At 44.3% G+C, this 18347-nt stretch overlaps 1 protein-coding gene across 1 annotated transcript in view; it reads left to right on the top strand.

Moving 5' to 3' along the window:
• The first annotated feature begins 382 nt into the window (after positions 1 to 382).
• LOC139407535 (potassium voltage-gated channel, Shaw-related subfamily, member 1b) overlaps positions 383 to 18347 on the top strand; it is a 57029-nt gene continuing 39064 nt past the window's right edge. Inside the window, exon 1 of the mRNA XM_071151353.1 lies at positions 383 to 981. Coding sequence (XP_071007454.1) covers positions 400 to 981 — 582 coding nt within the window. The 5' untranslated portion in view covers positions 383 to 399. The remainder of the gene's footprint in view (positions 982 to 18347) is intronic.

Here is an 18347-nt window from a genome sequence, read left to right as displayed (position 1 = left end):
TACCACTACGAGGTGACGTCCATTGTTTATGGGAAGCCATTGACTACAATCATTTGTGCAATTATATGTTCTCCCTCCAGTAGGTCTGGTTGGTGATTGATTTCCGTGACAGGTTGGAGAACCGTTGGAGCATCTGGCATTATCAGTGGGAATATGTGCTAAATTAGGTCTATACGTGTATTCTTTGAGGGTCTGTAGTCTGTAATAGCAGCAGCAGATTTATTTTGTGCATTGTTCTATTTCCTATAGCATCCTACTCCCCCTCCCCTGGTAATCCCGGGTGTGCATGTGTTGCATTTGCGAGAGTTCTCCCTCCCTCCCTCCCGTTGAGGCGTGCGGTGCTCCTAGAGTTGCCGTTGTGATGCCGGGAACTTACTGGAGACATGCCTAAGGGACGCAATGGGCTTGAGCGACGAGAAGGATCGCATTGTGATAAACGTGGGAGGTATCAAACATCAGACATATCGCGGTACCCTGCGTACCCTGCCCGGCACCCGCTTATCCTGGCTCGCCGAACCCGACGCGCCTAGCCACTTTGACTGGGATGACAAACACCAGGAATTCTTCTTCGACCGCCACCCGGGTGTTTTCGCCCATATCCTTAATTATTACCGGACAGGTAAACTGCACTGCCCTGCCGATGTCTGCGGACCACTGTATGAGGAGGAACTGGCCTTCTGGGGCATCGACGAGACGGACGTGGAGCCGTGCTGTTGGATGACCTATAGCCAGCATCGGGAGGCGGAAGAGGCACTTGATAGTTTTGGCGGGGGGGCCCTGCTCGACCTGACTGGTAACGATGATCCAGACCCGGAGATTGCAGCCGACCAGGGGGACGGGGTTGGTGATGAGGCTGATGAGATGACAAGGAGGCTGGCACAGGGGGATTCTCCAGATGCCAAGGCAGGGGGGGTTTGGGGCCGCTGGCAGAAACGCATGTGGGCTCTGTTTGAAGACCCCTACTCCTCTAAATACGCACGGGTAAGTAGGAAAGAGATTTCTCCTCTGTCCATACCTAACCATGTTTATACACTTACATGTTTCTTCTCCAGTTGATGATAAGCACAATGATGGATATGTTTTTTAATTATGAATGAATGAGAGATTGAGATGGAGATTGATAGTGTCTCTAGCCATGTGATGTCTGTGTGAGAGTGACCTTGAGACGGTAGACTAGTCTACTCCCCAGGGACTCCTCAGGGAGATCCACAGCAGGAGTCCGTTTTAACAGTGAGATAGGCAGGAGGAAATATTGACCAATGAATCCTCTGATTTGACAGATGGCATTTAGAACCAGGCCAATAACCACTAGCCTACATTAACTTCCTAGATGTCAGCAAACAAAGGAAGCTGTCTCCATCCTATCATGACTCCCATATCCCTTTCACTTTACTGAGCTGAGCCGAGCCAAGCTGAGCTGTACTGCATTGGCCTAGTTAAGCATCCACAATGGTTCCTGGAACAGTGCCGTAAAGGACAATGTGAAAAAGAAAAGATCAAAGACAGCACAGTTGGCCTATGGTTCAGATTGGAACAGTAGTGTGAAAAAGTACTGCAGGTCTTTGTACCCAGAACCTCTTGGACATGAGACCCCCACGGTGTGTTGATTTAAACGATGCCTGTAAGCAAACAGAGAAAATGTGTCTGATTTTGAATAGCATTATGAGTCCAGCGGGTCTTTGGGCTGAGAGCTCCTGGACTATTCTGGTGTCAGATCTGTATTGTGGTGCCAGATCTGCCTGTGCTGTCTTGGTAAGTGTGACAATGGCCATAGAAGTATGCAAGACAGCGCCAACCAGCAGGCTACTCCTGGACATGAGAATTAGAATCCCAGAGTGGAATGTTGGGTAGTGAATTGAGTTGGGAATTGTTCTTTAATTCCATTTAAATTCTAGAATTGTAATTGGTCTTTTAATTGGCCACACCCCACGGGAATCAGAATTTAGAATAGAATTTGAATTAAAAGGAAGTATAATTTGATTCAATGAAATTCAAATAGCTTATTTATTCAACACATCACCATAGTAATGTTTATGTTGATAACATGTATGGGGTTACCAATACCATGTAGCATAAGGTTAAAACATTTCATTTTTAAAACTTATTCTCTTAAAACTATTTTAAATAATTGAAGTGGTCTGGAAATATTCCAATATCATGTTGTGTGTTGTCTACAATAATTAATAATTCCCTTAATGTTTTTAAATATCGGAATACATTTCCCAGAATGCATTAGATCAAATACTGCATTATGTAGGGGAATCTACTGACAAATAAAAAATAGTGTGTGACATCTTTGAGTTATTATCAAACTAATATTTGAAATGGTATGTGTATTTGTTGCTTAATAAATAAGTGGCATATCTTTTTGGTAAAATATTTGTCAAATGAATGAGACTTTCATGTTTCATGTCTTATTTGAATTGGTTTGAATTACATTCTACTTCTTTCAATTCAAATTCTATTCAAATTTTGCTTCCATTGTTTGAATTGAGTTAAATTCTGAATTGACCTCAACCCAGGTTGTCAATATGAGAATACTTGGGATGTTGGCAGTTAGTTTGGTTTGAATACCTGGCCGGGTGTGTCATGTACTGTCATGTTGTGTCTTGTCTCTGTCCTTTCCCTTCACCCTGTCTCCCTCTGCTGGTCGTTGTTAGGTTACCTTTTCTCCCCCGCTTTCCCCCAGCTGTTCCTTGTCTCCTCTGACTACCCATTCACCCCGTTTCCCACCTGTTCCCTTTTTCCCTCTGATTAGGTCCCTATATCTCTCTCTGTTTCTGTTCCTGTCCTTGTCGGATTCTTGTTTGTTGTGTTTCATGCCTGAGCCAGACTATCGTCATGTTTGCTGTAACCTTGTCCTGTCCTGTCGGAATCTGCCGGTCTATCTGAGCCTACCTATGTTTGGTTATTAAAGAAGCTCTGTTTAAGTTAGTTCGCTTTTGGGTCCTCATTCACTCACCATAACAGGGTGGATGTTCAAATCAAATCACATTGTATTGGTCACATACACGTTTAGCAGATGTTATTGGTCACATACACATGTTTAGCAGATGTTATTGGTCACATACACATATTTAACAGATGTTATTGGTCACATACATATATTTAGCAGATGTTATTGCGGGTGTAACGAAATGCTTGTGTTCCTAGCTCCAACAGTACAGTAGTATCTAACTAAATGCTTGTGTTCCTAGCTCCAACAGTACAGTAGTATCTAACTAAATGCTTGTGTTCCTAGCTCCAACAGTGCAGTAGTATCTAACTAAATGCTTGTGTTCCTAGCTCCAACAGTACAGTAGTATCTAACGAAATGCTTGTGTTTCTAGCTCCAGCAGTGCAGTAGTATCTAACGAAATGCTTGTGTGCCTAGCTCCAACAGTACAGTAGTATCTAACAATTCACAAGTCGCAGCAGTCTCTAAGGTGCAGGGTTTAGTAGCCGGGTGGTAGCCAGCTAGTGATGGCTACTTAACAGTCTGATGGCTTTGAGATAGAAGCTGTTTTTCAGTCTCTCGGTCCCAGCTTTGATGCACCTGTACCGACCTCGCCTTCTGGATGGTAGCGGGGTGAACAGGCCGTGGCACCGGGTGGTTGATGTCCTTGATGATCTTTCTGGCCTTCCTGTGACATCGGGTGCTAGGTAGGTGTCCTGGAGGGCAGGCAGTGTGCCCCTGGCAGTGGCGGATTTAGGTATAGATGACATGGGCAGCTGCCCAGGGTGGCATCTTGCCAGGGGCGGCAAAGGGCCCTGGTTGGCACAAAAAAAATCAGAATGGTGACATTTGCGTGATCGGTTTTCTATTGCTAATTTGCACGTCAGGTCAATGATATCATGTCACCGTGTGGGGCTGTGGGTCAGTTAACCTTGTCAGAGTGGGAGCCCTGATTCTAGTTTGTGATCTAGACAGCCTACTGCCTGGGAAGGTCTCCCACTCAGAAGTACGAGATGGGGAGGGGAGCGGGGGTAGGTTGACCTCAGGTCTCCCCATTGGAAGCCCGAGGTAGGGGGGGGGGGGGGGGGGGGGGTACGGTGGAATCTATCAAATAGCGCACATCTGAATTTGTACAGTACTAATGAAATTAGTCAAATCAGTCACACTTCGAAATGCTACCAAATAAACCACAATTATTTCATAATACCGTGAATATGTAGTTTCACAGACATATTGTTGCATTTTTTTCTGGTTTGTGTGAAATCTTTAATAATAATATAAAACCAGTCTGCACACCACCAAAGTGAATTGGTGTAGTCTTGACTCTTGGTTGACAGTGTTGGGGGATGGGTAATGTAGTCTTGACTCTTGGTTGACAGTGTTGGGGGATGGGTAATGTAGTCTTGACTCTTGGTTGACAGTGTTGGGGGATGGGTAATGTAGTCTTGACTCTTGGTTGGCAGTGTGGGGGGATGGGTAATGTAGTCTTGACTCTTGGTTGACAGTGTTGGGGGATGGGTAATGTAGTCTTGACTCTTGGTTGACAGTGTTGGGGGATGGGTAATGTAGTCTTGAGTCTTGGTTGACAGTGTTGGGGGATGGGTAATGTAGTCTTGACTCTTGGTTGACAGTGTTGGGGGATGGGTAATGTAGTCTTGACTCTTGGTTGACAGTGTTGGGGGATGGGTAATGTAGTCTTGACTCTTGGTTGACAGTGTTGGGGGATGGGTAATGTAGTCTTGACTCTTGGTTGACAGTGTGGGGGGATGGGTAATGTAGTCTTGACTCTAGGTTGACAGTGTTGGGGGATGGGTAATGTAGTCTTGAGTCTTGGTTGACAGTGTTGGGGGATGGGTAATGTAGTCTTGACTCTTGTTTGACAGTGTTGGGGGATGGGTAATGTAGTCTTGACTCTTGGTTGACAGTGTTGGGGGATGGGTAATGTAGTCTTGACTCTTGGTTGACAGTGTTGGGGGATGGGTAATGTAGTCTTGACTCTTGGTTGACAGTGTGGGGGGATGGGTAATGTAGTCTTGACTCTTGGTTGGCAGTGTGGGGGGATGGGTAATGTAGTCTTGACTCTTGGTTGACAGTGTTGGGGGATGGGTAATGTAGTCTTGACTCTTGGTTGACAGTGTGGGGGGATGGGTAATGTAGTCTTGACTCTTGGTTGGCAGTGTTGGGGGCTGGGTAATGTAGTCTTGACTCTTGGTTGACAGTGTTGGGGGATATGTAATGTAGTCTTGACTCTTGGTTGACAGTGTTGGGGGATGGGTAATGTAGTCTTGACTCTTGGTTGACAGTGTTGGGGGATGGGTAATGTAGTCTTGACTCTTGGTTGACAGTGTGGGGGGATGGGTAATGTAGTCTTGACTCTTGGTTGACAGTGTTGGGGGATGGGTAATGTAGTCTTGACTCTTGGTTGACAGTGTTGGGGGATGGGTAATGTAGTCTTGACTCTTGGTTGACAGTGTTGGGGGATGGGTAATGTAGTCTTGACTCTTGGTTGACAGTGTTGGGGGATGGATAATGTAGTCTTGACTCTTGGTTGACAGTGTTGGGGGATGGGTAATGTAGTCTTGACTCTTGGTTGACAGTGTTGGGGGATGGGTAATGTAGTCTTGACTCTTGGTTGACAGTGTGGGGGGATTGGTAATGTAGTCTTGACTCTTGGTTGGCAGTGTGGGGGGATGGTTAATGTAGTCTTGACTCTTGGTTGACAGTGTTGGGGGATGGGTAATGTAGTCTTGACTCTTGGTTGACAGTGTGGGGGGATGGGTAATGTAGTCTTGACTCTTGGTTGGCAGTGTGGGGGGATGGGTAATGTAGTCTTGACTCTTGGTTGACAGTGTTGGGGGATGGGTAATGTAGTCTTGACTCTTGGTTGACAGTGTTGGGGGATATGTAATGTAGTCTTGACTCTTGGTTGACAGTGTTGGGGGATGGGTAATGTAGTCTTGAGTCTTGGTTGACAGTGTTGGGGGATGGGTAATGTAGTCTTGACTCTTGGTTGACAGTGTGGGGGGATGGGTAATGTAGTCTTGACTCTTGGTTGACAGTGTTGGGGGATGGGTAATGTAGTCTTGACTCTTGGTTGACAGTGTTGGGGGATGGGTAATGTAGTCTTGACTCTTGGTTGACAGTGTTGGGGGATGGGTAATGTAGTCTTGACTCTTGGTTGACAGTGTGGGGGGATTGGTAATGTAGTCTTGACTCTTGGTTGGCAGTGTGGGGGGATGGGTAATGTAGTCTTGACTCTTGGTTGACAGTGTTGGGGGATGGGTAATGTATTGATGCTCCAGTGCCAAATCAACACAAATTTGTTTTTATTTGTCTTTCTTACTTCTTTTTGCTATTTATGAGTCTTATTTTTGGATACATTTTTATATATTTATATAGTTTTAAATGTTATGGTTATTTATTTGTGTTTTTCAAATGTCTGAAGGGAGCAATACAAGCTAGAACCGCCACTGGCCCCTGGTGATGCGTTGGGCAGACCGCATCACCCTCTGGAGAGCCTTGCGGTGTGAGGGTCTTAGGGGCCAAGCAGAATTTATTCTGCCTCCTGAGGTTGAAGAGGCCGCTGTTGCTCCTTCTTCACCACACTGTCTGTTTGGCTGGACCATTTCAGATTGTCAGTGATGTGTACACCGAGGAACTTGAAGCTCTTCAACCTCTCTACTGCGGCCCCGTTGATGTGGATAGGGGGGTTCTCCCTCTGCTGTTTTCACGATCAGCTCTTTCGTTTTGACTTTGAGTGAGAGGTTATTTTCCTGGCACCACTCCACCAGGACCCTCACCTCCTCCCTGTAGGCTGTCTCATCATTGTTGGTAATCAGGTCTACCACTGTTGTGTCGTATGTAAACTTGATGATTGTGTTAGAGGCGTGCGTGGCCACGCAGTCATGGTTGAACAGGGGGTACAGGAGGGGGCTGAGCACACACCCTTGTGGGTTTCCTACTTTCACCACCTGGGGGGGGGGGTTAAATGCTGAGCTATAGTCAATAAACAGCATTCTTACATAGGTATTCCTCTTGTCCAGATGGGATAAGGCAGTGTGCAGTGCGATGGCGATTGCATCTATTGGGGCGAATGTATGCAACATTTTGAAGTGGGTCCACCAGCAGCATGTAGTCTACCTAAAGGCAGCTCTTTAGACTGACACAGAACACAAGTTGGAGAGGTGAGAGACTTGGGCTTGTTTTTACGGGCAGGCTTCCTTTTGACATGGCCCTGGTCCAATGCCACTTGATGGCAATGATAATACATGTAAAAAATGTTTCACCTCGTGTCGCTCCTGCAGCTGAGTAACATGGTGATTGGTGTAATTACAGGATTAGGTGAGCCGGGCACGCGGCCAATCAACATGCAGTTTAACACTCTTGATGTAATCACCCGCTTTATAAGAATTAGTTATTATAGGTACAAATACACAACCCAGTTCTGGTCAGAAATACAGTGGATTATTAAGTGAGTAGCAGTTCCTATTGAAATTGTTGGAGTTGTTAATTGATTGGTCATGTTTTACTGGTTGTTGTTGTGTGGTAGACAGGGGAGATGAGTTGTTAATTGATTGGTCATGTTTTACTGGTTTGTTGTGTGGTTGAAATTGTTGGAGTTGTTAATTGATTGGTCATGTTTTACTGGTTGTTGTTGTGTGGTAGACAGGGGAGATGAGTTGTTAATTGATTGGTCATGTTTTACTGGTTGTTGTTGTGTGGTAGACAGGGGAGATGAGTTGTTAATTGATTGGTCATGTTTTACTGGTTGTTGTTGTGTGGTAGACAGGGGAGATGAGTTGTTAATTGATTGGTCATGTCTTACTGGTTGTTGTGTGGTAGACAGGGGAGATGAGTTGTTAATTGATTGGTCATGTCTTACTGGTTGTTGTTGTGTGGTAGACAGGGGAGATGAGTTGTTAATTGATTGGTCATGTTTTACTGGTTGTTGTTGTGTGGTAGACAGGGGAGATGAGTTGTTAATTGATTGGTCATGTCTTACTGGTTGTTGTTGTGTGGTAGACAGAGGAGATGAGTTGTTAATTGATTGGTCATGTTTTACTGGTTGTTGTTGTGTGGTTGAAATTGTTGGAGTTGTTAATTGATTGGTCATGTCTTACTGGCTGTTGTTGTGTGGTTGAAATTGTTGGAGTTGTTAATTGATTGGTCATGTCTTACTGGTTGTTGTTGTGTGGTAGACAGGGGAGATGAGTTGTTAATTGATTGGTCATGTCTTACTGGTTGTTGTTGTGTGGTAGACAGGGGAGATGAGTTGTTAATTGATTGGTCATGTTTTACTGGTTGTTGTTGTGTGGTAGACAGGGGAGATGAGTTGTTAATTGATTGGTCATGTCTTACTGGTTGTTGTTGTGTGGTTGAAATTGTTGGAGTTGTTAATTGATTGGTCATGTCTTACTGGCTGTTGTTGTGTGGTTGAAATTGTTGGAGTTGTTAATTGATTGGTCATGTCTTACTGGTTGTTGTTGTGTGGTAGACAGGGGAGATGAGTTGATGAGTGGTGATTATTAAACACAATGAGAGGAGCCTACATCACCCAAATATTTCAGTGTGAAAGCCAATACATATATTTTTTTAAATGCTAGGTTCAGTGAAATGTGTTTGTTTTACAGGGTCAGTCATAGTAGTACAGCGACCCTGGAGCAAATTAGGGTTAAGTGCCTTGCTCAAGGGCACGCCCCCCCCCCAACACCGATTTTTCGCCATGTCAGCTCAGGGATTTGAACCAGAGATCTTTCGGTTACTGGCCCGCCCAACACTCAAGCCGCCCGTACCAATTTCAGTGTGAGCAAGACAAAATCTCAGTAGATTGAAGTTTGACAGAGCACAGCATGTGGTTAATTAGATCAATGTCTGTTAATTACAGACTGTAGTATTCATATCACAGTGGAACAGCCCCCTTACCACTCATTTAGCAGATCCTCTTATCCAGAGCAACTAGGGTGAAGTGCCTTGCTCAATGGCACATCAACAGATTTTTTGTTGTTGTCATCTAGTTGGCCCAGGGATTCGAACCAGTGACCTTTCAGTTACTGGCCCATACGCTTTTAACCTCTAGGCTACCTGCCTCCTACCACTGTCGTCCCTCTGTCTGCCATGTCACTCCTAGAGACATTAACAGCCTGGAATTAGCCAACCAGAACAAGAACATAGAAACATAATCTAGTCATTATCTAATAATTCTATTTCTATAGGCAAAACCTGAATGTTCAGTGACTGGCCTGGTAAATGCTGCTAATGTAGAGCACTGCCTTATAGCTTTGACTCCCCAGGAGCATCAACAGGGATTAGCCAACCTTAGCAAACCAGGGCCAAACAAGCCTCAGTGATCATCCCTATAGGCCAGAATCATGTTCATTGTCTGTCCTGGCAAAGACTGCTAATGTAGGTGCTGCCTTATGAGCTGAAATCAAACCCTAATCACTCTTTGGCCTGTCACTCCCAGCTAATGTAAGGGGCACCTTAATGCCTGTCACTCCCAGCTACTGTAAGGGGATGCCTAATGCCTGTCACTCCCAGCTAATGTAAGGGGCTGCCTAATGCCTGTCACTCCCAGCTAATGTAAGGGGCTGCCTAATGCCTGTCACTCCCAGCTAATGTAAGGAGCTGCTTAATGCCTGTCACTCCCAGCTAATGTAAGGGGCTGCCTAATGCCTGTCACTCCCAGCTAATGTAAGGGGCTGCCTAATGTAAGGGGCTGCCTAATGCCTGTCACTCCCAGCTAATGTAAGGGGCTGCCTAATGTAAGGGGCTGCCTAATGCCTGTCACTCCCAGCTAATGTAAGGGGCTACCTAATGTAAGGGGCTGCCTAATACCTGTCACTCCCAGCTAATGTAAGGGGCTGCCTAATGTAAGGGGCTGCCTAATGCCTGTCACTCCCAGCTAATGTAAGGGGCTGCCTAATGCCTGTCACTCCCAGCTAATGTAAGGGGCTGCCTAATGCCTGTCACTCCCAGCTAATGTAAGGGGCTGCCTAATGCCTGTCACTCCCAGCTAATCTAAGGGGCTGCCTCATGGCTGTCACTCCTAGAAACATTAACTGGGATTAGCAAGACCGGGTAGTGTTCATTGGGACATTAACGTTTTAAAATGGACAAGTCCCAGGTAGGTCCCTCCCCCTGTTTCAGTTTGTTTGCAAATACAGGTGTGCCAAACTCACATTTGAAAATATATATATTTTTTAAATGTTTAGTTTTTTTTCATTATGGGGTATTGTGATGTCATTATGGGTATTGTGATGTCATTATGGGGTATTGTGTGTTGATTGATGAGGAAAAAAGCTACAACGTAACAAAATGTGGAAAAAGTCAAGGGGTCTGAATACTTTTTGAAGGCACTGTATGTTGCCTACGAGCTGATAAACTCAACTATATGGCAGAAGGGTCAGAGTTGATCCTCTGTGGCAGGGAATCACAAGGACATCGCTGGGAATGAGGGTTGTATTCCAAATCTCACCCTATTCCTTATATATATACAAATCAAATCAAATTTGATTAGTCACGAGCTAACCAACAGTGCAGTTAAAAAAAGATGGATAAGTTTAAGAGAAAGAAGTAACAAGTCGTTAAAGAGCAGCAGTAAAAAATAACAATATATACAGGGGGGTGTCGGTACAGAGTCAATGTGTGGGGCCACCGGTTAGTTGCGGTAATATGTACATGTAGGTAGAGTTAATTAAAGTCACTATGCATAGATGACAACAGAGAGTGGCAGTGATGTGGAGAGGGGAGGGGGAGTGGGAGGGGGAATGTGAGTAGTCTGGGTAGCCATGTGACTAGATAGGGAATAGGGTTCCATGGCCTCTGGTCAAAAGTAGTGCACTATATAGGGAATAGGGTGCTATAGGCCTATGGTCTAAAGTAGTGCACTATATAGGGAATAGGGTGCTATAGGCTCTGGTCTAAAGTAGTGCACTATATAGGGAATAGGGTGCTATAGGCTCTGGTCTAAAGTAGTGCCCTATATAGGGAATAGGGTGCTATAGGCTCTGGTCTAAAGTAGTGCACTATATAGGGAATAGGGTGCTATAGGCTCTGGTCTAAAGTAGTGCCCTATATAGGGAATAGGGTGCTATAGGCTCTGGTCTAAAGTAGTGCACTATATAGGGAATAGGGTGCTATAGGCTCTGGTCTAAAGTAGTGCACTATATAGGGAATAGGGTGCTATAGGCTCTGGTCTAAAGTAGTGCACTATATAGGGAATAGGGTGCTATAGGCTCTGGTCTAAAGTAGTGCACTATATAGGGAATAGGGTGCTATAGGCTCTGGTCTAAAGTAGTGCACTATATAGGGAATAGGGTGCTATAGGGCCCTGGTCTAAAGTAGTGCACTATATAGGGAATAGGGTGCTATAGGCTCTGGTCTAAAGTAGTGCACTACATAGGGAATAGGGTGCTATAGGCTCTGGTCTAAAGTAGTGCACTATATAGGGAATAGGGTGCTATAGGCTCTGGTCTAAAGTAGTGCACTAAATAGGGAATAGGGTGCTATAGGCTCTGGTCTAAAGTAGTGCACTATATAGGGAATAGGGTGCTATAGGCTCTGGTCTAAAGTAGTACACTATATAGGGAATAGGGTGCTATAAGCTCTGGTCTAAAGTAGTGCACTATATAGGGAATAGGGTGCTATAGGCTCTGGTCTAAAGTAGTGCACTATATAGGGAATAGGGTGCTATAGGCTCTGGTCTAAAGTAGTGCCCTATATAGGGAATAGGGTGCTACAGGCTCTGGTCTAAAGTAGTGCACTATATAGGGAATAGGGTGCTATAGGCTCTGGTCTAAAGTAGTGCACTATATAGGGAATAGGGTGCTATAGGCTCTGGTCTAAAGTAGTGCACTATATAGGGAATAGGGTGCCAGCTCTGGTCTAAAGTAGTGCCCTATAAAGGGAATAGGGTGCTATAGGCTCTGGTCTAAAGTAGTGCACTATATAGGGAATAGGGTGCTATAGGCTCTGGTCTAAAGTAGTGCACTACATAGGGAATAGGGTGCTATAGGCTCTGGTCTAAAGTAGTGCACTATATAGGGAATAGGGTATCATTAGGGACGTATCTGAAGTGCTAACATGAAAGAAGCCTTGATCTCATTGGAAGCACTGAAAGGGTTACATATGATGCTGTACTGTGTTCACTGTTAAGCAACAGGCAGCATGGCCTGCTTTAAAACTACAAATAGTCATTTATGTCATTAGTTGAAACAGTCCTTTTGAACAGCAGTAAACAGTCCTTTTGAACAGTGATTTTGTCAAAACAAAGCTGCCCAAGGGAAACTTTAGAGAATCCACCTTTATGCTTCCAAAGGGTTTTTAGTGGTTTGTTTCTAATTTCATTCAGTGTTGGTGGGCCTGACTGATTTATTTCCATTCTGATGGTGGGCCTGACTGATTTGTTTCAGTTCTGATGGTGGGCCTGACTGATTTGTTTCAGTTCTGATGGTGGACCTGACTGATTTGTTTCAGTTCTGATGGTGGGCCTGACTGATTTGTTTCTGTTCTGATGGTGGGCCTGGCTGATTTGTTTCAGTTCTGATGGTGGGCCTGACTGATTTGTTTCAGTTCTGATGGTGGGCCTGACTGATTTGTTTCAGTTCTGATGGTGGGCCTGACTGATTTTGTTTCAGTTCTGATGGTGGGCCTGGCTGATTTTGTTTCAGTTCTGGTGGTGGGCCTGGCTGATTTGTTTCAGTTCTGATGGTGGGCCTGGCTGGTTTGTAACGTGAACCCTGAATGACTATTTGTGATGGAATCAGACAGAATGGATTGGATGTTCAGAAGACTGTCCCAAATAGCACCCTATTCCCTATATAGTGCACTGCTTTTGACCAGAGCTGGCACCCTATTCCCTATATTGTGCACTACTCTTGACTAGGGCTCTGTTGGTGGTGGACTATATATGGAATAGAGTGCCATTTGGCACTACTTTTGACCAGGTCCCATAGGGTGTCATTTGGGACACAGCGAGGCCTAATGCTCAGTTCCATCTGGTCCATCATGAGAAAATTACAGGAGAGACACAGAAGCTGTAGAGAGGTGTGTGTGTGTGTGTGTGTGTGTGTGTGTGTGTGTGTGTGTGTGTGTGATGAATGGTTGATGATGATGGGTTTTCCTGGTTTAATGGATGCGCTGCTGCTTCCTTACCCTATACGCATAGAAATATAATGACTGGAACTGACAAACCCAATCAAGACCAAGGCAATTTGACTGGAACACTGCGTGACTCACAAATACCATCCTATTCTCTACATAGGGCCCGATTCTGACCCGAGTTTAGCGCGCATAAATGGTACATAAATTCCCTTTTTTTTTTAAATAGACTTTTCTCTCTACGCGTTTTCTGACCTCGAATTTAAGCACGAGAATAGCATGTTATTCACCTGCTATTAATTTAGGGGGTGGAGATTAAATACATGAAGGTGGAGGAGGAGTATTCTGTACACTGTATTCTGACCTTGGATCTCATTCCCTCATAATTCCACCACCTTTTACGCGCGATTGGAACAATGAATTAGGTCGAGCGAACGAACTTGCCCTGTTCCAAGTGTAAAAAGCATCTAATTTCTTTTAATTTGACACGAGCTATTGATAAGAGCTAGGTAAAATTAGTAATCTGTTTGGTAGGAGGGGATTGTGAATTAAAATAACAATTGTTTTACCGTAGATTACTTGTCCTTATGAAACCAGTCATATGAAAGCAAACTGAAAGTAAAATTAACGTGACATGCATTGCGGCCCCTTTTCCACGGTGAATTAGACTAGAAATAGCTCTACCGTTATTCAGAATTGTAATTTTTTTTCTGCCCTCGTAATTTGCATGGATGAAATTTGGAAACCCAAGATATATAGCCTTCTGTCAAGTTGATGCATGCGCTTTGGAATGTTCTAATTATATGCTTGGGCTTTTCTGCGGTTTTTAAAATGTAACAATTTGTGTCATGTTAAATATTAGCCATCGTCAGTAATACCAACCGTCATTTATTTACTATAAGTGTTAGTTTTCTTTAATTTGTAGCCTACATTTAGCATCATTCCATTCTATTCCGTTGACCTTTCTTTTCCCCCGTCACGTCCTGTGTAGTTGTTGTTATGGGTTTAACATTCAAACAGTTGTTCCTGAGGGTCACTAGCATTAGTGGTTCATGTCAGGCTAACGTTTTGCGATTTCATTTAGGACGTTCTGGAACACGAAGCAGGTTGAAACCTGGAGCCTGGCACACGGCTCACAATAACTGGATCGTTGTGATACAGGAGGAGGGGTTTGGCCGGTAGGGAAGTCCTTGTCTCATCGCGCACCAGCGACTCCTGTGGCGGGCGGGGCGCAGTGCGCGCTAACCAAGGTTACCAGGTGCGCGGTGTTTCCTCATTGGTGCGGCTGGCTTCCGGGTTGGATGGCGCTGTGTTAAGAAGCAGTGCGGCGTGGTTGGGTTGTGTATCGGAGGACGCATGACTTTCAACCTTCGTCTCTCCCGAGCCCGTACGGGAGTTGTAGCAATGAGACAAGGTAGTAGCTACTAACAATTGGAGACCACAAAATTGGGGAGAAAACGGGGTAGAAAAAGAAAAAGAAAAAAGAAAAAAAGTTGTACACTATATAGGGAGTACCACCATCTATGGTACTCCGACTATAGTGAGGTAAACCATCCGTGGTACTCGGGCTATAGCGAGGTAAACCATCCGTGGTACTCGGGCTATAGCGAGGTAAACCATCCGTGGTACTCGGGCTATAGCGAGGTAAACCATCCGTGGTACTCGGGCTGTAGCGAGGTAAACCATCCGTGGTACTCGGGCTATAGCGAGGTAAACCATCCGTGGTACTCGGGCTCTAGTGATGTAAACCATCCGTGGTACTCGGGCTGTAGTGAGGTAAACCATCCGTGGTACTCGGGCTGTAGTGAGTCTGACGATAACAATATGGTGATCGAGAGAGTCGAAAGCCTTGGCCAGGTCAATGAATACGGCTACACACTATTGTCTTTTATCAATGGTGCTTATGATATTGTTTAGTACCTTAGTACCTCAGCGTGGCTGAGGTGCACCCGTGACCAGCTCGTAAACCAGATTACACAGCGGAGAAGGTACTGTGGGATTTGAAATGGTCAGTGATCTGTTTATTAACTTGGCTTTCGAAGACTTTAGAAAGGCAGGGCAGGATGGATATAGGTCTGTAGCAGTTTGGGTTGAGAGTGCCTCCCCCTTTGAAGGGGGGTCTGACCGCGGCAGCTTTCCAATATTTAGGAATCTCGGACGATATGAAAGAGATGTTGAACAGACTTATAGGGGTTGCAACAATGACGGCAGATAATTAGAGAGGGTCCAGATTTTCTAGCCCAGCTGATTTGTACGGGTCCAGGTTTTGCAGCTCTTTCAGAAAATCTGCTATCTGGATTTGAGTGAAGGAGAATCTGGGGGTTTGGAGCTGTTGGCCGGGGTAGGGGTAGCCAGGAGGAAAGCATGGCCAGCCGTAGAGAAATGCTTATTGAAATTCTCGATTATCATGGATTTATCAGTGGTGACAGTGTTTCCTAGCCTCAGTGCAGTGGGCAGTTGGGAGGAGGTGCTCTTATTCTCCATGGACTTTACAGTGTCCCAGAACTTTTTGGAGTTAGAGCTACAGGATGCAAATTTCTGTTTGAAAAAGTATACTTTGCTTTCCTAACTGACTGTGTGTATTGGTTCCTGACTTCCCTGAACAGTTGCATATCGCGGGGACTATTCAATGCTAGTGCAGTACGCCAAAGGATGTTTTTGTGCTGGTCAAGGGCAGTCAGGTCTGGAGCGAACCAAGGGCTATATCTGTTCTTAGTTCTATACTTTTTGAAAGGGGCATGCTTATTTATGATGGTGAGGAAATTACTTTTAAAGAACAGCCAGGCATCCTCAACTGACGGGATGAGGTCAATATCCTTCCAGGATACCCGGGCCAGGTTGATTAGATAGGCCTGTTCGCAGAAGTGTTTTAGGGAGCGTTTGACAGTGATGAGGGGTGGTCTTTTGGTCGCAGACCCATTACGGATGCAGGCAATGAGGAAGTGATCGCCGAGATCCTGATTGAAAATACAGCAGAGGTGTATTTGGAGGGCAGGTTGGTCAGGAGGATATCTATGAGGGTGCCCATGTTTACAGATTTAGGGTTGTACCTGGTGGGTTCCTTGATGATTTGTGTGAGATTAGCGTGCCAAACCATCCGTGGTACTCGGGCTATAGTGATGTAAACCATCCGTGGTACTCGGGTTATTGTGACGTAAACAATGATGTGTATAAACCCATTCAGAGGCTTTGAAGCCTCCGGTCGGCCATATTGGCTCTCCCCAGTAGGAGCAGTCCTCCATAGGAATGAATGGAATTCTACAGTATTTCAATGAAATGTTCAATAAAGGACTAAATTACATGTATATAAGAATGGTTGTTGTTGTAGTGGGGACAGTAACATTAATACACTCTAAAATAAATTATTTATATATTATATATTATATATTATATATATATATACAGTGCCTTGCGAAAGTATTCGGCCCCCTTGAACTTTGCGACCTTTTGCCACATTTCAGGCTTCAAACATAAAGATATAAAACTGTATTTTTTTGTGAAGAATCAACAACAAGTGGGACACAATCATGAAGTGGAACGACATTTATTGGATATTTCAAACTTTTTTAACAAATCAAAAACTGAAAAATTGGGCGTGCAAAATTATTCAGCCCCTTTACTTTCAGTGCAGCAAACTCTCTCCAGAAGTTCAGTGAGGATCTCTGAATGATCCAATGTTGACCTAAATGACTAATGATGATAAATACAATCCACCTGTGTGTAATCAAGTCTCCGTATAAATGCACCTGCACTGTGATAGTCTCAGAGGTCCATTAAAAGCGCAGAGAGCATCATGAAGAACAAGGAACACACCAGGCAGGTCCGAGATACTGTTGTGAAGAAGTTTAAAGCCGGATTTGGATACAAAAAGATTTCCCAAGCTTTAAACATCCCAAGGAGCACTGTGCAAGCGATAATATTGAAATGGAAGGAGTATCAGACCACTGCAAATCTACCAAGACCTGGCCGTCCCTCTAAACTTTCAGCTCATACAAGGAGAAGACTGATCAGAGATGCAGCCAAGAGGCCCATGATCACTCTGGATGAACTGCAGAGATCTACAGCTGAGGTGGGAGACTCTGTCCATAGGACAACAATCAGTCATATATTGCACAAATCTGGCCTTTGTGGAAGAGTGGCAAGAAGAAAGCCATTTCTTAAAGATATCCATAAAAAGTGTAGTTTAAAGTTTGCCGCAAGCCACCTGGGAGACACACCAAACATGTGGAAGAAGGCGCTCTGGTCAGATGAAACCAAAATGTAACTTTTTGGCAACAATGCAAAACGTTATGTTTGGCGTAAAAGCAACACAGCTGAACACACCATCCCCACTGTCAAACATGGTGGTGGCAGCATCATGGTTTGGGCCTGCTTTTCTTCAGCAGGGACAGGGAAGATGGTTAAAATTGATGGGAAGATGGATGGAGCCAAATACAGGACCATTCTGGAAGAAAACCTGATGGAGTCTGCAAAAGACCTGAGACTGGGACGGAGATTTGTCTTCCAACAAGACAATGATCCAAAACATAAAGCAAAATCTACAATGGAATGGTTCAAAAATAAACATATCCAGGTGTTAGAATGGCCAAGTCAAAGTCCAGACCTGAATCCAATCGAGAATCTGTGGAAAGAACTGAAAACTGCTGTTCACAAATGCTCTCCATCCAACCTCACTGAGCTCGAGCTGTTTTGCATGTAGGAATGGGAAAAAATTTCAGTCTCTCGATGTGCAAAACTGATAGAGACATACCCCAAGCGACTTACAGCTGTAATCGCAGCAAAAGGTGGCGCTACAAAGTATTAACTTAAGGGGGCTGAATAATTTTGCACGCCCAATTTTTCAGTTTTTGATTTGTTAAAAAAGTTTGAAATATCCAATAAATGTCGTTCCACTTCATGATTGTGTCCCACTTGTTGTTGATTCTTCACAAAAAAATACAGTTTTATATCTTTATGTTTGAAGCCTGAAATGTGGCAAAAGGTCGCAAAGTTCAAGGGGGCCGAATACTTTCGCAAGGCACTGTATATATATATATATATTTTTTTTTTAATGTTTAGCTAACATAATTTAAAGATATGCATTAATTAAGGTGTCTGTAATAGAATATATAGAGGAATACCAAGATGGCTGCACGTTGGCTTCAATACAGCGCCCCTGTCAGTCATCCAGGGTTTATATACATCATTTGATGTAAACGATCCATGGTACTTACTCCAAGTGAGCTCATGCTAAAGTTTAAGGGGTGATTTGCATGTTATTTACTATGTGTTAATATGCCAAACGTGACTCATTTTAAGTAGCATTTTTATAGTA

This window comes from Oncorhynchus clarkii, chromosome 4 (genome assembly GCF_045791955.1).
Source record: "Oncorhynchus clarkii lewisi isolate Uvic-CL-2024 chromosome 4, UVic_Ocla_1.0, whole genome shotgun sequence".
Lineage (NCBI taxonomy): Eukaryota > Metazoa > Chordata > Actinopteri > Salmoniformes > Salmonidae > Oncorhynchus > Oncorhynchus clarkii.
Note: the sequence above shows the minus strand (reverse complement) of the source record. Positions and strands in the feature narration are given on the sequence as shown.